Source organism: Portunus trituberculatus, chromosome 20 (genome assembly GCF_017591435.1).
Source record: "Portunus trituberculatus isolate SZX2019 chromosome 20, ASM1759143v1, whole genome shotgun sequence".
Taxonomy (NCBI): Eukaryota; Metazoa; Arthropoda; class Malacostraca; order Decapoda; family Portunidae; genus Portunus; species Portunus trituberculatus.
Window position 1 is genome coordinate 4,562,158 of NC_059274.1, and position 25,343 is coordinate 4,587,500.

Below are 25,343 nucleotides of genomic sequence, written 5' to 3' on the forward strand. Positions count from 1 at the left end.
CACAGGAAGGAGCTGGCTGTTTTTATTTTATTTTTATTTTTTTTTTTTGAGGCAGTATTTTGAAATGCTTCCAATTCTTATAGGGAATGTTTTCGAAGGGTGTTTGATCGGTTTCTCGTATTTTATTTTATTTGAATGGTACAGACTGCTTGTAATGACAGCTATTAACAAAGCAGCCTTGAAAACCACAATAATTTTGTGTGAGAAAATAGTAAATTTCTTGTCACGCATCATAAAGGGAAAAACAACAGCAGCGCAGTCAGTGTTTGGGAGTTAAGGCGCGTTTTTGATAGTCCACGCTTAAGGCAGCCTTAAGCCTGGCTTAAGGCTGACGTCATTTTGTGTTCTTTCATGTCCCCAAACTTGAGCCAGAGCTTAGCCCGCCTTAAGGCAGGGCCGGCCAAACTCAAGCCAGCTGCAGAGCAGGCTCGACTTTCCGCTAGCCAGTTATGACGTCACATGTAAATAAACAAATGATAAGACATGACGAATGAATGCTCCATTAGCTGCTGTTGATAGTTCTGCACCAAACTGAATGCTGTTTCAGTATCTTCTGGTATCTCTGGCAAGTCTGGAAACATGATGGACTGGACTGTTGATGCAGGGAGGAAAGATAGCAACTAGGATACCAGCTTTGAAGCGCCTGGAGTATAGAGATAGATTAAAGGCATTAAACATGTTTTCATTTGAGAGGAGATGTATAAGAGGGGATATTTAAAATGTTCTCAGATACAAACTACATAGATGTGAGATCTTTCTTTACCTTAGAGGAGGGAAGTAGGACTAGAAATCATGGCAGGAAGATTAGAAAGCAAGGCTGCAGGTTAGATATAAGAAAATATTTCTTTAGTCATAGGGTGGTAGACTTCTGGAATGCATTGCCAGAGACGGTTGTAAATAGCACTAGTTTGACAATGTTTAAAAACAGATTAGATAAGCACTTAAATTTATTAGATTTATAATTATGTATAGCGCTGCATGATAGTTTTTATAAGAAATTTACTATAGTTAAACAAGACATGATCCCCATGTATGGGGACCACAAATTGTAGAGGATTTCGCTGCAGGACTTACCCTGTTAATGGGCCAAATATTTAGAATTAGTATATAATGTATTGTGTACTTGTAAGTGTAACTTTAAGTACTGATGACGAGGTCGCTGTGCGACTGATACAGGATAACCTAGATGGGCCCTGGTGGCCCTTTGCTGTCCTATTATTTATGTTATGTTATGTTATGTTATGGAGGAAAGATAAGTTACAAAGCTGCAACATATCTTGCACTTCCTGTTCGTCTGCCATCTTTATTGTTGTCATCTGTCAGCTGGTGACTGGTCACGTGATCGAAGGTCTAGCAGGCCCGTTTTCCATTGTCCCAGGTTCTGCTTAAGCCTGCCTTAAGGCGAGGTCTAGCCGTAGGGGCATTAAAAAACGCAGCTTTACTGATAAGTTACACCAGGGTTTCTCAATCTGCTTTCGGTAGTGGCCCCCCTCCAAAGTAGTTTGAGTTCTCGTGCCCCTTCCGCCCAACTTACTACATCTTGGAAAGTAAATATAGTAATGATCCTGAGTCATAACGCGTCCGATACAGGTACGTACCACTGCATACATGAACGTGCGTATATATATATATATATATATATATATATATATATATATATATATATATATATATATATATATATATATATATAAAGGCAGATTAAGTTTGTCTTTTCAGTTAAATTAAAGGACAAACGGACCAAAATGGGACAGAATGTCCGTGAAAGGACAGACATAGCAATCCTGAATCCAGTGTTGCCAACTCATGGGAAGTGAATGTTACCAGAATTACAGCAAAAAGACGCTGAAGTCGTTAAGTGAAGCAGTAGAACACCTGACAAGAAAAGAACATAAAACAAATATGAAAATATTAATCTTATATGAACAACACAAACTTGGGAAGTTCTGTAGCCCCGTTTTCCTAATTTTGTACTGTGGTCCCTGAAAAATTCTCATACCCCGTGGGGCCATATAGCTAACGTTGAGAAACCCTGAGCTACACAATCTAATCTAATAAGAAATACAGATAAGTAAAAGCGGAGGCTGCTCCTATGGCATATTTAAACCAAACACACACACACACACACACACACCTCGTCTTCTCGGTTAATCTTGCATGAAAGCTTTCCACTTCTCAGAGAAAACTTACGATATAACTGTATAATGTTCAGTCATGGCCTTTGCGGGGAAACTTGCAGCTCAGATTTCCATTGTTTGTTAGACAATCCTGCATTGAGGTCATTCTGGAAGATGCAGTGAATGATTTTTCATCTTAGCCCCCGCACGTGCTGGGTAACCATGATTGTGACAGACAGAGAGAGAGAGAGAGAGAGAGAGAGAGAGAGAGAGAGAGAGAGAGAGAGAGAGAGAGAGAGAGAGAGAGAGAGATTAATTCCTTTGTGAAAGTAAGCCACTGTGGAGTCCCGCCGCACCGACCACCAAGCGTACTGAAGTATACGTGATAGTACAAAAGTGGCGGTTTCCTCCTCCTCCTCCATCATCATAACAAATTTTACACGTTACCAATTACTTATACATATATTCAGAGTCGCCTGCACCCTAATGGCATCGCTTATGTGTTTTGTGCTCACTGAATTGCCAACAGATTGCTTCCTCCATGACAGTAATAGCCGGAAGCAGAGTTGTTATAGACATTTTTTTTTTTTTTTTTTAATTCCGGCGAGCACTTTGTTTACGGTTCACTGCTGGTCCAGGGAATTTTCTAAGCTATCATGTCCATATCCAATTATCCATCACGCAGGACGTTAGGCAAGATTGTCTCTATGCGCACGCAGACATCATAAGCACTATTACTTTCTCGCTCGCACCCAACCTTGTCCGTGTTGACTTCATAGTGAGATCCGCCCCACCAATGGTTTATTAGTGACCACGTACGTCTTACGTTTTATTAGTAACTTTAATTTATTTAGAAGCGTGCAGCGTTTTTATGGCGCGTCCTTTACACGACGCACGTGGTCTTCAAATCAAATTTGTGCTGTGTCGCCAGTTTGTCACCCCCCACCCAAAATTTTCCAGATATTGTCAACATTTCCCTTTTTTGTCTCTATTTATTTTGTATCATCAAGCTGTGTGTGTGTGTGTTTCACTGTTTGATCTGCTGCAGTCTCTGACGAGACAACCAGACGTTACCCTACGGAACGAGCTCAGAGCTCATTATTTTCGATCTTCGGATAGGCCTGAGACCAGGCACACATCACACACCGGGACAACAAGGTCACAACTCCTCGATTTACATCCCGTACCTACTCACTGTTAGGTGAAAGGAGACACACCCAAATATCTCCACCCGGCCGGGGAATCGAACCCCGGTCCTCTGGCTTGTGAAGCCAGCGCTCTAACCACTGAGCTACCGGGCGCGTGTGTGTGTGTGTAATTCACTGTTTGATCTGCTGCAGTCTCTGATGAGACAGCCAGACGTTACCCTACGGAACGAGCTCAGAGCTCATTGTTTCCGATCTTCGGATAGGCCTGAGACCAGGCACACACCACACACCGGGACAACAAGGTCACAACTCCTCGATTTACATCCCGTACCTACTCACTGCTAGGTGAAGAGGGGCTACACGTGAAAGGTGACACACCCAAATATCTCCACCCGGCCGGGGAATCGAACCCCGGACATCTGGCTTGTGAAGCCAGCGCTCTTACCACTGAGCTACCGGGCTGTGTGTGTGTGTGTGTGTGTGTGTGTGTGTGTGTGTGTGTGTGTGTGTGTGTGTGTGTGTGTGTGTGTGTGTGTGTGCGCCAATTATTACTGATTTTCCTTGTTTATCCTTTTATTCTTCCATTTAAGTCAAAACTACCCTTCATCAGACAAAAAAAAAAAAAAAAAAGTTATTCTGCAATGATCTTATATTTGGTGATGCAAATAGTCATGGTGTAATTTCCAAAACATATGTTGTGATGCATGCAATCGCTGCCAATGTGGTCGTGAAGATTGATGTAGCATGACAAGAGTCACTGCAGGGACATAGCATAGCTGAATTATGGTTTCAGGTTCGCATTGTAGATATTATGGCTTTCCTTGGATGAAATGAGTAAACACATCAAACGTTACAAATGTATTATTAATTTTGTTAGTGGTGGCATAATGACTATCAGTATATCATGGGAAATGTTGAAAGTGACAATAAAATTGTGACGAATGTGCCGTATTAATAATAATGATAAATACTATGGTTTATAAATACATAATACCACCACTACTACTTATAATAATATAAGAAATATGGTTCCAGTAAGCAGCTAATACAAATGGTGTATTCATGAAAAAGGATATGAAAATTCTATACAGAAAATAAGATACATCTGTCTTAAAATTTACCATCCACTCAGTGTCATTGCTAGTATTTATATGTTGCACATACCTTTAATCACCATGTTATATTCTTGCCACACTGAAATGCTGAGTTCCCTACTAATGAAGGACACTACTTGCAGTACCTGTGCATTCTGCTGCTGGCCGTGGCAACTGAAATAGGCGGCTTGCTGGCCCTTAACATCCTGCAGACAAGGGTGGGTGCCAGTGCAACCTCTTTAATGTTCAATGTGATAATGTACAAGGCAAAAAATAAGTCATATAAACCTTTACTATCAGTTTTATATACTATGAAGAATTAAAGGGAAGGTGTGAATAAATAAGCACTAAATTAGATTTCTATTGTTGGCAGCTGGATGACTTTCTGATCAACGGGTGGGCGGAGGTGAACCAGGGAACACGTAACATCGTCCAGAATAAGGCAAGTGTTGTACTCCAGAGCAGATGCCCATGAAGGACACACTATATCTGCCATCTTACATTAGTGTCGATATTGTTTGTTATGATAAGATTAGACAAACTGACATTACCTGCACTATATCTTTAGGGAATAGCAAAAAGAGAATTTCTGAAAGGTGCAGACTAATTATTGAACACTTTTTAGATGTACTATATACAGGGATTTTTAGATGTACTATATACAGGGAAAGCCAACATTTTATCATGGCATCATATGCTACTCAGAAAATGTGTTGTGTTAACTTCAGGTGTTTCAGCAAACATAAAAATGGGTTGGGATAAATTGACTTGGTATCTCGGGTGCATCATTCCTCCTCACTCATGTCCGCAAGAACAGTTATCAGTAGCACTATAAGTAGAATACCAGTGTCAACATTTTGTAGTGTCTTTTGGTGTCTTATGATCAGCTTTGTTCTCAGAGTGAAATGCATTTTATTCTGTTTGTGATGTGGTGTTTGTAGTGATGAGTGGGAAGCAAGTATCTTGGTGATGTCATTCAGTCTTAGATCTTCACATGCTGGGCTTGAATAGTGTTGATATAACAAGCACGCATGTGAATTAAAAACACTAAATTTCCAAAATCTTGTACGAATATTAGTTAAGGGAAGCAGTAAGGAAGCCTTCATACAACCACAGTGGTGACATCTCTCTCTATCTAGCAACTCCCAGCTTCTCTAAGAAGACAATTTTAGGACTGATACATTTTAGATGCCAATGTCAATTTGTCACTGACCATTTTAACATTTGCTGAAAGGTTCTGAGTAGCGAGTACTACCATAATGAAGAATTAACGTTCCTTAATTGCATGAGAGAGGGAGAATTTCGAGGATTAACACTGTGTGGGAGAATTTCGAGGATTACCATTAATCTAATTTCTACTACCTATGTTTAGTGTACACTTAGGTCCCTACTTGATGAAGCAGTCTTACTATTCTTTTTAGCTACAGGCTGTTTATACCATTTTATGACATTTTCAGTTCAACTGTTGTGGTTTCTATGGCCCTAAAGAATTTGCTTACACCAACTACCCGATCAGCAATTCCTGTTATGACACCATCCAGGAAGTAACAGCTGAAGCCAGCACAGCAAGTCAGACACTCAAACAGGTATTGCTGTTTTCTTATCTTGCATTGTAGCAATAATGCAGGGCAGACTAAAATGGTCAGGTGAAAGGATCAGGGCTCTTGCTGTCTGCCACATTTTTGTACTCTAGTTTCATTTCTGTCTTATGGTAGTATTTTAAGGTACAGTATCATTGTAGATCATGTACAAGCAGGCATAGTGACATGTCATCCGATTATTATTGATACCACAAATTGTCATTCTTTTGTGGAATGTGATAATTTTTTTTCAAGGGTTATTTTATTATATATACCTTTATTTTCTGAAATATTTTTCATGTAGCGACAATTTGCTTACTGACATAGTTGTGAAGCTAGCACCATTTCATTGTATAAATTTGAGAATGAAAGGATTGAGAAATGTAATTAATTGATTAGTGGTTCACAGGATATAAATAGAAGTGATTTCTTAAGATTCACATCTCTGGCGTAAGGTGTAGGCAGGGCATAAATAATCCCCCAAAATATAGCCTCCAATTACACTTTTGAGATTGAGAACAAACCTTAAGTTGAGTGTAGTTAATCCTTTCATACTTCTCTGAAAAGCATAACTCAAGAAAAGAAAAAATGGTGGGATTTTGTACTAAAAGTCTCAAATTGGGGCTCAATTACACATTTGAGAACAAAATTGTTACTGATATGTTATTATTCCCTTCCTCACCTGTCACAAAAATGTAACTAAAAGGATCAATACTGCTATTTAAATTTTAGAAGGGGTCTAAAGGGCTGAGGGGGGTTCAAAATACAGTGGTATCTTGTAATAATGGACTTCACAGTAATGGATTTTGCTCAGTAAAGCGCTGGTCAGATACTAACCAAATTTTTTGGCCCTTAATGGTAGTTTATCCATTTTCCCATGAATCCATAGTTCCTTTTGTGGTCACATGGATGAATATGATACATATATATGATATGATATGATAAAGAAGCCAGAGAGAGAGAGAGAGAGAGAGAGAGAGAGAGAGAGAGAGAGAGAGAGAGAGAGAGAGAGAGAGAGAGAGAGAGAGAGAGAGAGAGAGAGAGAGAGAGAGAGAGAGAGAGAGAGAGAGAGAGAGAGAGAAAATGAATTTGGGTTAGTCTCTGACCAGCTCTTTATTGAACGAAATCTATTCCTGTGAAGTCCATTATTACGAGATACCACTATATTTTGAACCCCCTTGTCCCTTTCTTTAGGCCCCTTCTAAATTTTAAATAGCAGTATTGATCCTTTCTTAGTTACATTTTTGTGACAGGTGAGGAAGGGGATGATTCCATATCAGTAAAACTTTCTCAAATGTGTAATTGAGCCCCAATTTGAGACTTTTAGTACAAAATCCCACTTTTTTTTCTTTTCTTGTTATGCTTTTTTTCAGAGAAGTATGAAGGGATTAACTACACTCAACTTAAGGTTTGTTCTCAAAAGTGTAATTGGAGGCTATATTTTGGAGGATTATTTATGCCCTGCCTACACCTTACGCCAGAGATGTGAATCTTAAGAAGTCACTTTTATTCATGTCCTGGGAACCACTGAATCACTGATCAATTACAACTTTCAATCCTTTCATTCCCAAATGTGTATAAAGAAATGGAGCTCCTAAACAAACAGGCTTGTCTGGAAAGTATACAGCCATTATTTGTATTTATGATTTGAAATGCTACTAACATAGGACAACGGCACTGTACTCTCCTTCATATTAGTCATTTCTGGATCTCACACACTTGTGCCAGCATCCCTTCAAGGTTTTTGGATCTCACACACTTCTGCCAGCATCCCTTCAAGGTTTCAAAACAATTTGTAGTTGTCCTAAATTTTTGGACTATCAGTTGCTAATTTTCATTGCAATAAGTCTTGTTGATAGCCTTTTAGAATGTATAGTAAGTCCTCCTTATATGGTACTTCGTTATCTGGTAAATTCAAAGTTCCGGTGTTTGGTAATTACTACCCTTGATACTATTTACGGTAAGTGTTTGGTAATTACTAGTCTCTTCCTTGATACAAGTGAAATTTACGCATGTTTTTGTGGATATTATGAGTAAGGACTGAAATCCCAACTGTCCCTTAGCCTTGGGAGGGACATCATCAAATAAAATACGTGGCGTGGCGAGTGAAAGGTAAATAAAAGTAAATAAAAACAATGTTTATTTCTTTTGCCCAGCACTTTACATTTTTTTTATATGACTATTTTCATGTCTGTAGGGGTGATTTTTGACGTGTTGGAACACATCCTCTGTTATTATTATATGTTATAATGTGTTTGGTATACGGTAATTTTGATTTGTGGTAAGGTTTTCTGGAACGCATATGTACCGTATAACGAGGACTTACTGTATATCACTCTTGACAGACTCTTGGTCTACTTTGAAGCATTTGTACTACACTTAACCCTCGGCTATCGCGCCCAATTGGGGTTGAAATAGCTGCGCCATAGCCGAAAACGCGATAGCTGAATTGATCTTGGCGGGAAGGCGGTTTTGGCCAATGAGCGCTCAGATATTCCATGACGTCATGGCGGGGCGCGCGATAGCAGGCATCTGAGGTCGCGATAGTGAAATTTTAGCAGCTTTTCATGGGTGCGCGATAGCAACAAAACGCGATAGCCGAAATCGCGATAGCCGAGGGTTGACTGTATATCCTGTAATGACTTCTATATCATTCAAATAGTTTCTACCGGTGAGTGTTCGTTTGTGCCAAAACTTGATACAGATTCAATGATCTCGCTCTCATTATCAATGCACACCTTCACTCAATGTGTCTGGTGAGTCACTGAGGTGTCGCATGGGATAATGGGTGCTCATGTATGTGCAGTAGAGTCTTCCTCCATCAGCATCTACCAAGCTTTGTTAGTGTCATATGACCAGTTCTGCAAATATTCATAATAGCTGGATATTTTCTCTAGACAAGTTCTGCAAATATTCATAATAGCTGGATATTTTCTCTAGACAGACTCAAAACATCTATATATTTGAGGAATGGGTTTATTCATATTTCTATTATATAATATGTTTTGTTTTCAGAGTGGATGTGGGGCTCCACTAAAATTTTGGCTGGATGACAATAAGGCAGTGTGGTGCTCTGTGCTGGCAGTCTTTGGAGGTCTGCAGCTCATGAGTATTATCCTTTGTATCCACATCATCCATAAACTCAAGGACAAGACAGGTTACAAGAAAACCTCTGAAAAGCGGCGCCTCCACAATGAGAAAGGAGCATACTCTCTCTGAGTGCCTAATACTATAAACCTGTAGTGTGTTTTAAAGGATAGCAAGTCAACAATGGGGTCTTCCTCAGAAGTCCATGATCTGCACATGAGCCACTTGTACAATTATTGTTATTTCTGTTATTCATGGCTAGTATTTTTCCCAAAGAGATAGAGATGGAAGAGGTCACAGAGATGGGGTGTGCCCAGCCTGTGGTGGTACAGGCATACAAGTTCATAGTGGCATACCATTTCCAAGTCTCATACCATGTTTTGAATGGTCTGCTTGTTCATAAATGTTTATAAATAGGATGTCTGGAGTAGCATGTAGTAGAGCCACTTGACAAGTAGAAACTTTGTATCATTAGGGCCTTGAATGTGAGAGACTCAATTTACACATGACCACCAGGCCATATTTTGCTGAATAGCATCCACACAATTCAATAAAGTGCCCCCCAGTCACTGCTTCCCATGATATCAGGAAGCCTTTGATGTACATAAGTACCCTTAGCTAATCAAATTCCTGAGGATTACAACTTTTGCATTCAAAATTACAATCTTTTCCTTGCAAATTTTGGTGTTCATCACTTTCATGCATTTCTCTCTGTGAATCAATCTAGTAGAGTATGTATTAGTACAGTAACCTACTAAGACATGCCAAAGTAAGTATGCAGTATTGTTCATGATCTTTGAAAGTATTGTGCTGGTTGTTTTAGTGGTGCACAAGAATATAATTTTAGCTTATAATCATGTCATTACATTAATTTATAGAGGATCTGAGATTATAGGTATAGTTACATACAGTAGCTCATTACATTACTGAGGAATTATGATAATCATTAATCAGTCCTTGAGTCTTATTTCTTTAGATATATCTACAAAGGCCACACTGATGGTGCCATAGGTTTGAGAATGTAATTCATGCTTTGTCAAGTCAGTTCACTTCATTTTGGAAGTAAAACTCAGCTAGAAACATTAACCTTCCTGCATATATGTTATGTTGCACACATTCTGCAACATGAGTGCTATCATTAATCTATAAATACACTAATCTGCATATCAATTTTACTTCACTCTATAGTTTCTCACCTGCATTAGACAGGTGTCATTTTCATCCAGGTACTACCACTAATCACTACTATTCTTTGATGGATAATAATTGCAGCAATGGTTATGATTTTCATTGGCATGAATTATATGCTGAATGCCTTCACTTTTAAACCAGATAGCATTGCTGAATGCCTTCACTTATAAACCAGATAGCATTGAAGTTATTTGATGCAATGTATGTTGGACATGGTGCAGATTATGTATCACTATGTATTGAATATATATGCTTTCAGTACAACACTAGATAATGTTGATAATGATAAATGCACACAAAAGATCATAATGCATTGGTGTATTTAGCTTATGACCACAATCCATTCCTCAGAAGCAAAAAATAATCAAGGAGCACCACAATCCATTCCTCAGAAGCAAAAAATAATCAAGGAGCACCACAATCCATTTCTCAGAAGCAAAAAATAATCACAATCCATTCCTCAGAAGCAAAAAATAATCAAGGAGCAAGAGATTTAAATTTCCTGTAGAGAAAAGTTAAAATTTTTCCATTCTTGTCATCTTACAAGCAATGTTTAAATCTAGTTAGTTATTTACATGTATATAAATGTGATATATGTATCATATGTAATTTGTTTTTTGTAAGGAATATTTTTATGTATGTATGGAATACACACTTACTTCTATTGTTTTATTATTATATTTTGTTTGTTTTTTTATGTATGGAATATTTTTATGTATAGAATATGCATTTACACACTTCTAATGTTATGTATGGAATATTTTTATGTATAGAATATGCATTTACACACTTCTATTGTATTTTATTAATGTTGGATAATAAAATGTATAAGTCTACTTAGTTCAACAAACCAATATACAGGTCACTAAAGCATTAACAAAAGTGTCAGGACAACTGTCCTTCAGACAACTGCCCTTGGACAATTGCCTCCAGACAATTGACCCTTTAGGACAACAGGTCCTCCTCCAACCCCATCCCCCTGAAGCTTTTTTATCAACTGTAGCAGACTATTTCTAGAAGAGTGAAAATTAAGGACGGCCTTATAAAAGCTGAACCAAACAAATGAAAACTTTAGCTTGCAGATACAGATGATCCCTGCTCTGGCCTCTGTCCCACGCAAGATTATCAATAATGTATTTAATTAAACTACTGCAGGATCATCTCCCTCTGAAGCTGACTATTATATTAACTACATATTTTGAGGATGTGTTTGAGTGAAGAGTACTCCAGAATGGAAGATCTCCCATGGTTCCCCCACCAGCATGTGTATCAGGTATGATGCGTCTTAGAGGATTTGCCTTGTATGAACAACTCTTGGAAGAATGGCATAATCACCTACAGTCCAACATCATCACATTTCATCCAAACATTTAGAAGTTTCTCCTAATATTAAATACATCACATTTCATCCAAACATTTAGAAGTTTCTCCTAATATTAAATAAAGTAAGAAACTCTAAATGAGGTCATTATCAATCATGTTAAGAGTGATCAGGAACCACCAAAAAGAAATTGTGTCGATCTTTTGCCGAGGATAATAAACCTAGTAAGAAATTACAATAAAAAAAGTATTGGATTTCCTAACCAGTATTTGTCACATCTTATCATTTTAATAACCCTGTTTATAAAACTCTGATATCACTATTGTGTGCAATGTACAAATCTTACATTTGGAAGTATTAAGGCAGCAATAGTCTAGGCGGCAATTGTCCTGGTGACTGTTGTCTGGGGGCAATTACCCGAGACCAGTTGTCCTAGCTCATTAGCATATGAATAGTATCCCAGCTTATCTTAAGAATAGTTATTTGAGCATGTCAACAAATGGAAAGCAATAATGTACACAATCATTAAGATAAAAATCACTGTATCCTGCCCAGCAAGATAAACAACCACCACAATAATATAATTGTATCTCAAAAACCAGAGAATGACCACAACGACTGTGGTATAATTGTACCCCAAAAACCAGAAGATTAAATTTGATGCCCAAAACATATAACAAGACTAGGTAAATTTGATGCCCAAAACATATAACAAGACTAGGATCACAAAACTACAACTGCATTCAAAATCACACTTGGAATGTAAAAATGGAATGGCAAGGCAGTAGTAAGTGAGGCTCCAAAGAGTAAACTATGAGCAATCACTGTGGCAACAAAACCAAGTGCAGTAGTTAGTCCTTGATTGTCAATCCATTCCTGGTAAAGGAATGGATTGTACACAATTGTGGTTCAGTTTACTTATAAGTCAAACTCAATTTTCCCCGTAAGAAGATCTGTTCCATGAACATACTTCTAATTTTAAAATTCTATCATGTTCATAAATTGAAAACAACAACAATGATGCAGTACATGCTTCTCAATAGTCCCTTCCTTTGTCTCAATAGTAGTAGTCATTTTAACACCTTCCTTTATAATATAATCTGGGCCAAAATTTTAGCAATGTAAAAAGTCAACAGCAAACAGTCACAAAATAATGTAGCAAAGCACAGGAAGAGTGCAGAGATGCTGACACTATGAGGCATGTAAGGTGGTTATGTCTCAAAAAATGATGATGCACACCATGCGAGGTAGAGAACCATTGGCTCTTTTTCCAAGCTATACTCATACAATGTTTGAAATTTATGGTCATTTCATAAGCTGCTTGTCTATAATGTTAGTCATGATTTAAAAGCACTATTATACATAGTGAAGCTAATGTAACATCCATAATGAATTAAGTGGTGTAAATTTATATTGAAAATGTATTTTCAAATGTAGTTGCTAAAACTGTAAAATTGTGTCAACAGGATGCTTCACCTTATCTCGACCTTTCAAGTCGGCCAGCTCAATGCAGACCAGGCACAGTGTCACTTTAGCACCCATGGATGTTACCAGTTCACAGGCAGCCTTCATTGAGCCTGTGGAAAATTTCTTTTTTTATCAACATTAACTTAATATCAGTGTTACATTGGCTGTATCAAGGGGGACTATCTACCAGATTTCATTACATTTTCCTGTGAAAAGTGTACACACCCACACACTGTTTTACTAAATAAGATTTCTAAGATTTTTTTGCCCATTATCAGATATTAATGATATACTGAAATAATTCACCAAAATAATTAACCAAACCAGTTTTTAATTCAAGTTGTTTTGAGTTAACATGCATTTTATCTTTTACAGAAATTAAAACAATTCAATCTTACCTCCAGTGGCAAGGAGATCATCCACTATTAGTACATTCTGGCCTTCTTTTATCCTCCCAGCTTGTGCTTCAAAAGTATCCTGGAATGAAAATAAAGTTGACATGACTTTATGAAAGCCACCAGTACTATTTATGTGTGTACTACATAACTGTAGTGTCACATATGCAATTAATTGTGGTTTGCATTCAGGTTATACAAAGAATTTCATGAAACATCTTTAACCTTTATCTACTTATCTACTTTGACAGCATCCCCTAAAATTATTTCTATTTTGAGAATTTTGTCATCATCTTCACTCTTAACATATTTATTGTATTGCAGAAGTTTAATGTTTATGTGGAAGAACTTCTTTGAATTTTCTGCACTGCTTCTGCCTAAACATTTCTGCTAAGTTGATTATTCTATACACATAGGGTCTTATCTTTCCATCTAAAGAATACCAGTGCTAGGAGGACATTGAACACAAACAGACTTCCTTAAAAAAGTGGAATCAAAAGCTTCTTAACCCTTCTATAACCGACTGTCCTGGTTCTTCCACTCACCATTAGAATGTTACATCTCTTACTATATCCTGTCATTATCTCTATATTAATTCTTTCAAAATTGTTAAATGCATGCCAACATCCTCATTACATGGCCTTGCTGCACTAAAGACCATGTTTAATCTCATCCCTGTTCTCTTCATCTTAATAATGAAAGTTAATAACTTTCTTCTCTTTCTCATATCTATTCTGTCCACCTCTCTAATGCAAGAGTAAAAAAGTATTTTCAATCATTCATCCTTTCCTGTAGTAAATTTGGAACTCCCTGCCTGTTTCTGTATTTTCACCTTCCTATGAATTGAACCCATTTAAGAGGGGGATCTCAAGATATTTATCCCAGACATTTGGCCAACTCTTTAATCTTGCTTGGAGACTGGCACTGCAGTGGGCAATTCATGTTGCTCTTGGCCAGTTCCCCATCTACATTAAAAAGTCGTATATAAATATCAAGTATTATCGTCAGCTGTAATTCTTACTGTTCCATATTCCAAGGTGAAGGACACTTGCTTTACTTCTCCTGGTAACTTGCCCTTCTTGCGCACTGGGACAAAAGGCACCTTCAGGGCCAAGGCCAGCGGGGTGCCAAAAAGAAAACCTCGAGACTCTAACCCAACCACTACATCAGGAGTTGGACAGCTTGCATGAACACGCTCCACCATCACATTTATGAGGTCACTGAAGACGGCAGGATTGGCTAAGATGGGAAATATATCTCTGTGTGAGAAGGTAAGATTTGTTGGATTATCAAACAAGCAAGTTAAATGATTGGGTAGTTTCAGAATTTTCTTCCTCAGTGCTCCATTGACAACTTTTACACAATTACCATGCCTATATATTTATGAATTGTATCTAACAGTGGAGAGAGTTTCCTCGACGTCTAAATAATGAATCCATAACAGTAGTATGGGTAATAAATGTTGGATAGCTGTTATATATATCCAATATATAATACATGTTATTTATTATAGAGCTCACAAGAGGACAAAGTGTGTGGTGGAGTGAGGGATCAGACAGTGGAAGAGGCAACTTCATGTATTCCACAGTGAAATCCAAATGAAAGTTCTCAGCATATGTGTGCTGGATCACTGCACAACATATGCAAGGACAGGAACAGGTATATTAGCTGAGGATGAGGAACAAGTTATTGATGTACCTCTCCTCTACTAAATCTCACCACCTTTTCCTCACTGAAAAACAGGTGTCTGAGGCAACTGACAGTAGCCCCTTCTGTTCCCTACTTCCTCTATCTACATATTCACTCCAAGCCTGGAAACTTGACTTGCTCTCGTGCCCACATTCTTGAATCTTTCAAGTTTTGCACCATCTGGCTTTGACTCAAAAGTGACTCTAAGTAAATTTATCTGAGCTGTCTACCTCTCCCCTAACTCCTCTGACTATTAAGAAATTCTTTGACTATTTAACTTCTAAAGTGAAACACATTGTCTCTCTATCCCTTTGTGGAGATTTCCATCCTTGGAGATTTCAATGTTCACCACCAGCTTTGGTTTTCCTCTTCCTTCACTGACCATCCTGGTGAATTAGCCTTCAACTTCGTTGTCCTCCATGACCTAAAGCAACTGGTGCAACACCCTACTCGTATTCCTGACGGTCTTGGAGATACATCCAACATATTTTACCTCTAATCCTTCTGCTCATGTTGTTACCCTATCTTCTCTATTAAGCTCAGGACTGATTATAATCTCATATTTGTATCTTGTCCTATTACTAAAATCCTCCTCAGGTTTCCCCTACGTGGAGGTGCCTCTGGCGTTTTGCCTCTGCCAGTTTTTGGGACCTGAGGAGGTAGGTACTACACTGATTTTCCTGGAATGATTATGGTTTCCATGTCAGAGACCCACCTCTGTGTGCTGAATGCATCATGGAGATGATTGTATCTGACATGGAGGCATACATTCCTCATTCTTTTTCTCAATTTAAACCTTCTAAATCTTGGTTTAACATAGCACAGCATGTTCTTGTGCTATACATGATAGTGAGGTTGCCCATAAGAGGTACTCCAGCCTTCCATCACCTGCATTTTATATTTTTGCTAAGAATCATGCCTAATGTGTTCAACTTGCCAAACACTCCTCCATTAAAAGAAAATGTAGAAATCTTTCAAAATCCAACTCCCTTGAGACTTCTGGCATCTGGCTAAAAACATTACCAATAACTTTACTACTTCATCTTGCCCTTCTTTATTTCATCCTGATGGCACCACTGCCATCATATCTACCTCTAAAGATGAACTCTTCTCTCAAATTATTGCTAATAATTCTACTTTGGATGATCCTAGGCTTGTCCTTGTCCCTCCTTCTCCTCCTCCCTCTGTCTATTTCATGCCTTCAAAAGGATTATGGACCTGACGGGGTTCCTCCTATTCTTGTACCTTGCCTGGCCAAGCTCTTCCAACTTTGTCTTTCCAAACTCTTCCAACTTTGTCTATCAACTTTTAACCTTCCTTCTTGCTGGAAATTTATCCCTATAGCTTTAATCTCTTGCTTGTCTTAAATTCTTTGAATCTATCCTCTATATGAACATTCTTACACATCTGCCATTTCACAACTTCTATCTGATTGCTAGTATAGCTTCATCAAGGCCACTCTACTGGTGATCTATGGCTTTCCTTACTGAGTCTGTCATCCTCCTTTAAAGATTTTGGTGAAACTTTTGCTGTTACCTTTGACATATCGAAAGCTTTTGATAAAGTCTGGCACAAAGCTTTGATCTCAAAACTACCCTCCTACAGTTTCTATCCTTCTCTCTGCAACTATCTATTGCTACAGATCTTATCAACTCCTCTCCTCTGACTGACTGTCTTCAGCTTCTTCCTCACTGCTGAAATGCTGCATCTCTTGCTAACTGCTCTTCTGATCTTATTAACTGCATGCCTCTCCTCCTCCTGCATCCTCACTGCACAAGATTTTATTCTTCCTCTCATCCCTAGTCTGCCTAACTCTCTAATGCAAGAGTCAACCAGAATTCTCAATTATTCATACCTTTCTCTGGTAAACTCAAACTCCCTACCTACTTCTGTATTTCCAACTTTCTATGACTTAAGCTTATTTAAGAGGAAAATTTTAAGACATTTATCTCTTTCTTTTGCCTAGCTCTTTCAGACTGCAAGGGGACTGGCAACTAAAAGGACATTTTTTGTTTCATGTTGAAAAACTAGATCCACACCCCCAACAAGCTGCATTGAGGTCTGCACTAAATAAATATAGTGACCTATACTTCAAGTAAGAACTTCAGTCCTTCCAACAGTATCCAAATGTGGAGGGAAGAGAGAAGGAAGAGGAAAGAAGAGAGGATAAGAAGAAAGAAAAAGAGATGAGAGAAGAGAGAAGTGATGAGATAAAAAAGGAGATAAGAGAGGAGAGAAGTGAGGATATACATTTACATTTAAAAGTATTTATATAAAAAGTATTTATTTCTTTAAATATCTTAGCTAAACAAATCAAGCCTAACTATAATAGCCTTGCCAAGGCTAACCTCCCAACGCAATCACACAGGTGGGTGCCTCTACCACGTGACCATCAACAAGGAAAAGGTGGTCAAACTTTCGTAACTGCTGCAGCATGGGCATGTTTTTATGCACAGTACTCTTTCCTACAGTCTGAATAACCTACCACTTCTGGCAGTCTTTTATTGACTGCTGACCACTGGGATATTCACTGCCACACTTCACTTTTTATTTTAGCTATGATGCCTAGCATTGCAAAGTCTGCTCTTTCCTACATAGCTGGGCTAAGTAACGTCTCCACATCCAAATTCTCCTTCCTTTTCCAGGAGAGGATGAATGTCTTGCTTTTCTGCCACCATGCTTAACCTTTCTGTTTTGATTTTCAATGAGGCATTTTGCCAACAACACACTAAATATGTATTGATATGTTATATTCTTAATGAAAATCGCAAGTTTCATTTTTCACGAGAAACTTAATTTTTTGGATGATTTATGGAGCATAAAATTATGTTATATATACATGTACAGCTGCTATGTTTAGCACTATCTTGACATGTTACCAGTTAGTCTGCAACACACTCTGAGGGGACGTCCAAATTTTACGCCTTTTACTGCGACACAGTCCAAGATCATCATCTGAGACTTAGATGCAATCTTAGGATTGAATTCTAAGTCTTCTTAAATATATTTCTAACAAAAGTGATATCTTTTACTTATCTACTTATTTTTCCATGGCAGCTGTCATTAGCTATAGAGGCCTCTGATATGTACTGCAGGCCTGTCTTCTCCTTTTCCACATCCATATTTGTGTCCCTCTCTTCCACACCTATGCTCCTCGTACCTCCTTCACCAACAAACCAACACCCTTTCAGTCTCTACGAATGCAGTAGATGCAAATTTGGTACTGAGCTTTATTGTGCAACTTAATAAGCAAGTCAACTTGAATGTACACTTATGTTTGTACAAACCTTTGCCCAAATTAATCTTATGTTGAACAATTGGTGACATCAGTGGTGATGACTAACCACACTCTTGGCTTTCTAGTTTCTATCAAGGTACAATTTAGCGAAGTTAGGTTAGCCCTATCACTTAATAGATACACTGCTGAAGGCCTTACCGAAATACTATTCCAGGTTTAGGGAAGTCCGGATATGCTGAAACGGTGTCAGCAATTTTCTTTATCCGTGTGTCCATTGTGCTGGAAGAAAACCAAAAGTTTAGTAATATCCTTGGATATCAAAGGTACTACGTACTTACAATAAATGGTTGTGAAGTGATAATGTTTAACAATCTTCCTAATGAGGACAGATTAAAAGTTTTAAACTAGCAAGAGATTAAAGCTATAGGGTGGTAGTTGGAGGAATTAGAACAGTCACACTTTTTAGGAACAGACTGAATGTAAGCTAAACTCCAGCAAGAAGTAAAGATAGAAGTAAATAGACAGTTGGAAGAATTTGGCCAGGCAAGGTGCATGCACTGAGGCACAGTTTTTGAGTACAATAGGAGGGACTCCATAAGCCTTACAAGGGTTTAGGCAAGCTAGGGCTTAGAAAACACCATTGCGAAGAATTCTAATCGAAGGCATGAAATACAGGGAGGAAGAGAGGGAGGGACAAGCCCAGAATCATTCAAAGTATAGTTATTATCAAAGATTTGAGAGAGAGCTCAGCTTTAGACATTTTATGGCGTTGATGCCATCAGGATGCACGAGATTCGCCCTTTGTGGGCGACTTCTGTATCATGTATAGTGCGAGAACAGGCTGTGTTAAACCAAAGTTTGGAAGGTTTAGGTTGAGAAAAAGAGCGAGGAATGTATGCCTTTATGCCATACATTATCACCTCTGTTATGTGCTCAGCACACAGAAATTGGTCTCTGACAGTAATCATTTCATCATTCCAGGGAAAATCAGTATAGCTAGATGTTTAACTTGATTGTACTAAGTTAATGATAAACGAGTTATTGCATTATGTAATGGGTACATCCTGCTGTGGTATACTTCATCCCAGTACCTGAGTGGTAAAAGGATTTTGGTAATATTACAGTATTACACCATAATCAAAATGGCTTTTCTTATCCTTCTCATTTCAAGTAATTTGAACACCCCACATATCCACTACAAACTGTTTCCAATGTTGACAACAATTTTCAAGATTTACCATTTTGGGGGGAAGGAGCTAACATGCTGACACCCACGCATGTAATGGACTGACAGACACTGTTGACAGACACTGTTTGTGTGCGCTTGTTAAATCAATAACGGTAATTAGTTCTATTGTTTGAGCACCCGACCACTGACCAACAAAAATAATACCTAATAAAACTAGCCAATCAGAGCAGTTTGTGGAGAGAAGCAACTCAATTTGAATCAATCAATGGAAGATGTCTGTCGGTGAAGTGTTACCTCAATTATTTTCATTGTATTGCCAGATTTCACGAAGAGAAATAAGGTAACACCTTCATATGAATTTCTCAGCATGGCTCATCAAGTTAGGCTAGTTTGCTTTGGTTAGATCAGTTTGACTGCGTTAGATAAAAGTAAATTTGTTCTGAGGAAGACGTATCAGCAGTAAATGTCATCTCAACTAGGATAAGTTAGCTAGGTTAGGTTAGGGTTTTTTTGGTTAAATAGATAAGTTTCAATAGGTTGGCATAGCCAGCGGTGACCAGCAGTGGCAGCAAGTACTCTTCTCAGCAGTAGCACTCAAAATTTTGGACTGTTACTTTTGTGGTACTTTGTGATAAAACTATTTTCTTCAGGTATATTTCGGTCTGTTTTGTATTAATAGTTTTTCATTTTCATTGCAATACAATACTTTATGAGAGGATAGACCGTGTTTTTTTTGGGAGGAAAGGGAAGGGGAGAGGATATCTAAGAAACTATACTGATTTGCGACGGAAACGAAGTGCAGATTCATTCAAAACAGGTCGAAAACTAACAGAAAAAAAAAAAATAGTTTCATACTGAAATGAGAGTATGGTGTATGACTAAATTTCCCTTAAGTTAACAAGTTAATGTATTACATAAGGGGGTACCTCCTGCCATGTTGTACTTCATTCCAGTATCTATTGGTAAAAGGTATTTTGAAGCAATAATAATGAGAAGAAAACCTACGGAACAGTTTAAAGCGGAACACAGGTCACTATTATGTTTTTGTCAAGCATGCAATGAACTAGACAGGGACAGGTTGCCATAGCTCACCTGATCTCAGTATTTCAATGACAATCTCAAACTAGCCATGGCATTAGTGATATCCCACAGTACGATTGAGATGTCCCAAAAGTACTGCAAACCGTGGTAAACTTACATATTGTTATTGTTAGGGACGCGGAGACCACCGGAGCGCTGTTGTAAACTTGTAAAGGTGTAATAGTCTGTCTAAAGTTCTGACTGTAGAATCTAGGAAGCGATCTCAGGCGTCACTGGTTCAAAGATGTGACCCACTTATTGGCGCCGTGCTGATCTAGTTATCAGTCAATGTATGCCGGCCAACGTTAAATGAATCAGCAGATCGTGAGAAAGATAATGAATGCTAAGAGACGAGGATAGTTGTGAGTGAAGCTTGATTCAGTCATTGAGAGAAAGATAGGGTAAGTGGTAGTGAATGATATATATTCCTGCGTGGTGAGGGGATAGGTAACCTGACAATGTGGAGAGCCTGAAGATGAATGGGAAAGTGGTGACAGGTAGGGAAAAATAAGAAGGATGATACAAGAGTTTTGGGAAGAGATTGGAGGCACAGGCAAGGTACTAGATATGAGAGAAGTGTGTGTGTGATATTGGAGATGAAAGGATTCTAATGAGTTGAATGAAAGAATCAACAGGAAGGTGGAGAAATGTGTGAAAAGGCAGAAGAATGGGAAGGCAGCAAGACCATGTGAAATACCGTACTTGCAAAAATGGATGGGAAGTTGTGATTCACAGGGTGACTGAACTATTTAATCAAGTGTGGGAGCAGAAGGTGCAAAGAATGTGGAATAAATGCAAGGTGACTGTTAAATAAGAGCGGATATAATAGTAGGAACGAGTTTATTTACTACCATTATCTTGCTTGAATAAAAATCCTTCCCTCAAATTTCGTTTCTCGCACCTTCACTTCCTATCCCCACCCCCAACTCTCTCTCTCTCTCTCTCTCTCTCGTTATTAACGAATATAACACTATATCGGGTTTCAACCACTAACCTAACAACTGACTGCATGAAATCCTATTTATGCGCAGTTCCTGACGGGATAAACCTAAAAGGTAAATTTGTAGTTTGAGCCAATACACCCTGTCTTAAATTTCTTTTTCCCTAAGTCTAACAAGCTTGGGGACCTCCTGGGAAAGCGGGTTTTTTTGGGTGGGGAAAGCAAAAATGAGGCAATTTCGGGGGTCCGAAAAATCTAAGGAAAAATACCCATTTTTAAGAGAAAAGGGGAAAATCACAAAATTCATGACTACTTTTCACTGAAATTATCCTAACTTAACATAATAACCTGCTAGCCGGGGGGATGCGCTCCCGGACCCCCTAAACTATCCTGACCTAACCTAACCTAACCTAACCTAACGATACAAAAAATCTAAGGACAAAAATCTAACGTAATGTAACCTAACCTAACCGGGGGGGGGCTGATCTCCCCTATAACACTAACCTAACCCTAACAAACCTAACCTAGCCGGGGGTCTGCGTTCCCCCCCCCTACAGCACTAACCTAACCCTAACAAACCTAACCTAACTTAGACGGGAGGGGGGTTGCGCCTCCCCCCGACACTCCCCTACAACACTAACCTAACCCTAACAAACCTAACCTAACCGGGGGGGCGCAGCCCCCCGGACGCCCCTTGCTTTGGGGCAGTTTCCCTCCCCCCACACCGGTTCTCTTATAGCTTCACACAATATGCCCTACCTCTACCAATACCCCTCTTCACAATACCTTAACGAAAGGATGAAGGTCCTGGCTGGTCCTCTTCTCGATTGTACACTGACTTGCATCGCAGGAGCGATGATTTCCCAGTAATCAAATTCACAACCTTTACAACTAGTGTCACTGGTGGCCATGGCTGAACTGCGCACACAGATGTCTCTGTCCACCTGTCTGCCCAGCTGTGCCCCGCCTACGAATACATAATTATAGCAAATTCCCATTGGCGCAGCTCGTGGTGTTAAGAGGTGGTGGCACGTCATTGGACAAAAGAACTATAGACACAATAAGAATCCTATTCAGCAGTTACCCACAAACCCCAGCTAGAAACAAATACAAGTCAGTGTACTGCTCATTTCCGAGTGTGATGGAACTCCGTGCCTCGCCGCAGCTTGCTGGACTTAAGAGAAAACTGCCGAACACCGCACATTTGAAGGCTTGTGCTGAGGTTATTACTAATTTCCGATAGGGTAAAATGGGGTTAGAAATGCTCGTAGAAGTGTGATGTAGACCGTGAGAGTGTGTATAGTTACGTATGGTGTATTGGCTGAAACTGCAATAATACCATGGTACAATAACTTTTATTGTACCATGAATAATTCCACCTAAAACGTAGAAGACAAAACAAGCACTAAACCTTCAATACTCTTACTTCCCTCACTCATCCTGGAGAATGCTCTTCCTCGTGCAAAACCTCTTCTCCTTCCCTCTCCTAACGCATGGCTGGCAGACTGACTGGCTGGTTAGTTGGCTGGCTAATCGGCTGGCTGGCTGGTTAGGTCAATGGATGGATAAGTGAGTTGGCTGGTTGGGTCGTTTGCTAGTCAGCCTGTTTCCTTTCCTTCCATTTCGCCCGAGGTTTCAGATCTGTTGCACAAAAAAAAAACAACACAACTTCAGAAGTAAGTACATAGGCTTTAAAATAATGAACATAAATAATGACGTAAATGAACATATCTACCACATGGATTATCTGATTATTATTTTTTTTTACTTGAAAGAAATAATCCATATGTCACTTGCAACTGACTATACTACCCAAGAAATTAAGTCTTGCTTTCTCCGCGTCTATGAAAATAAATTATTTCATTATCTTAAATCTTTGCATAGGCAGGATACAAGTGAAAATATTAATGAACTTAAAAATAACCATCCAGCATCCCTAACTAATACGAGTAGCTTGTTATTAGGGAAAAAAAAAAAAGTGGTGTGTGCATCACTTCTCAGCACCCTCTATAATTGATTTCAACACTCCCAGGGGCCGGGGTGCTAATACCTCAGGTTGGGACACACCGATCTATGTTCATTCGCTGACATTTCAATCCAGTGATTTCATAAACTAATTCAACTTACAACTAACTTAAAGGTGAACAAGAACTCTACGATAATAAAAAAGATAACACAAGTGAACGAGAAACTACAGTAAGGAAGCAACACATACACATCTTACCTGAGCGAAGAGGAGACACGAAATATCCCCCCCACTCCATCAGGCAAGGCTCGAACTAAGACTGTCACACGCTTCGGAACTTTAGGTGCTTCGGAATGATACTGCCTTGCCTTCAATTACTTGTTCCACTGTATTCATCGCATTATGTATTCTAAATAGTAGGGATGAAAATAATGGAGAGAGAGAGAGAGAGAGAGAGAGAGAGAGAGAGAGAGAGAGAGAGAGAGAGAGAGAGAGAGAGAGAGAGAGAGAGAGAGAGAGAGAGAGAGAGAGAGAGAGAGAGAGAGACACACACACACACACACACACACACACACACACACACACACACACACACACACACACGTAGCTAAGCTCGCAAAATTAATAACTACCAAAGTGGATGCATACTGTACTGCCGCACCTCTGTTAACTGTTGGCCATCACGCTGGTCGCCACAAACACTCCCCACTAGTCTTCGTGGCTGACCCGCCCTATTTCACTTCAGCATCTATATTCAGTCCGTCTTGAGACGGGACACAAAGAATAAGAATAGAATTTAACAGAATTATAAGGCACGGCAGATATTCAGGCAAAACTTAAGCTTATTTTCATCTCTATAATTTTCATAACAGTCTTGAAAATCACAACCCCTATAAGCGTAAAGGAGGTAAAACCCTAAAACTTCTGAGAATACGCGACTTGGGCGGCTTGTGTCCTTGGTGTCTCATCCTGTGGAGCCACAGTGTGGTGAGGGACAGAGGATCAGCTGATCAGGTTCTGGTAAGTTCACCTGTCATAGAGGAAGGCCCTGGTGTGCTTCAGGACGATGGAGGCCAGTGTCGTGAGAGCCATTCTTGCCCTGTTCCGGCTTGTTTATGTCCCACTACGCCGGGCCAATGGGGACCCTTCCTCCTCACCGGCCGCTCTGTACCGGGAGAGGAGCGGCCAAATCTGTCGGTCATGGCTGGAGCTGGTTTTGGGGCAACTTTGTTTGCTTTCCACACAATCCTGAGGCAATTTTATGCCGAAACAGTTACTTTGTGGAAGCTGGAGTCTAGACGCCTACTTTTTAATAACTTAAAATTTATAAAAGAAAATTAAACCAATAAAGAATTAAATTATCGCCATCCGAGAAGACATGTGGTGGGATAACAATTACATACACTTGTCCTCTGAAGACAAAGGTATTCCAAATGGATTAACGGAATACTACACACAACACTCCCTGTTCCCCGTCCCGCTCCACTCCTCCCAACGCAACAAACAATATTATTGTTTTCTTTTGAGAAGAGGAAGAAATTTTGTTAACCCGCCTGATTATTGAAATCTACAACCGACTGAATGGTTTGATTTGTAGTGTAATTAAGTGTAATTAATGCTCTGGAGAGAGAGAGAGAGAGAGAGAGAGAGAGAGAGAGAGAGAGAGAGAGAGAGAGAGAGAGAGAGAGAGAGAGAGAGAGAGAGAGAGAGAGAGAGAGAGAGAGAGAGAGAGAGAGTGTGTGTGTGTGTGTGTGTGTGTGTGTGTGTGTGTGTGTGTGTGTGTGTGTGTGTGTGTGTGTGTGTGTGTGTGTGTGTGTGTGTGTGTGTGTGTGTGTGTGTGT

At 39.2% G+C, this 25,343-nt stretch overlaps 2 protein-coding genes across 6 annotated transcripts in view; one reads left to right on the forward strand and one right to left on the reverse strand.

Moving 5' to 3' along the window:
• LOC123506547 (tetraspanin-18-like) overlaps nucleotides 1–11,053 on the forward strand; it is a 28,985-nt gene extending 17,932 nt beyond the window's left edge. For both annotated transcript variants that reach the window (XM_045258734.1, XM_045258733.1), the window contains exons 4-7: nucleotides 4,503–4,577; nucleotides 4,733–4,801; nucleotides 5,817–5,945; nucleotides 8,955–11,053. In XM_045258734.1, coding sequence (XP_045114669.1) covers nucleotides 4,503–4,577; nucleotides 4,733–4,801; nucleotides 5,817–5,945; nucleotides 8,955–9,158 — 477 coding nt within the window. In that variant the 3' untranslated portion in view covers nucleotides 9,159–11,053. The remainder of the gene's footprint in view (nucleotides 1–4,502; nucleotides 4,578–4,732; nucleotides 4,802–5,816; nucleotides 5,946–8,954) is intronic.
• Nucleotides 10,964–25,343, reverse strand: part of LOC123506548 (adenine phosphoribosyltransferase 1-like) — a 45,664-nt gene continuing 31,284 nt past the window's right edge. The window contains exons 1-6 of one of the 4 annotated variants that reach the window (XR_006675463.1): nucleotides 20,715–21,468; nucleotides 18,526–18,606; nucleotides 14,422–14,659; nucleotides 13,404–13,482; nucleotides 12,174–13,115; nucleotides 10,964–12,128 (exon numbers count right to left, since the gene is read on the reverse strand). Coding sequence is in view for 3 of the 4 variants with exons in the window: in XM_045258736.1 (XP_045114671.1) it covers nucleotides 12,979–13,115; nucleotides 13,404–13,482; nucleotides 14,422–14,659; nucleotides 18,526–18,602 (531 nt within the window). In the remaining variant the exon portion in view is untranslated. Of the gene's footprint in view, nucleotides 13,116–13,403; nucleotides 13,483–14,421; nucleotides 14,660–18,525; nucleotides 18,607–20,608; nucleotides 20,628–20,714; nucleotides 21,469–22,322; nucleotides 22,366–22,962; nucleotides 23,178–25,343 lie in introns of those variants that run through there. The other 3 variants (XM_045258736.1, XM_045258737.1, XM_045258735.1) reach the window with 3 other exon arrangements.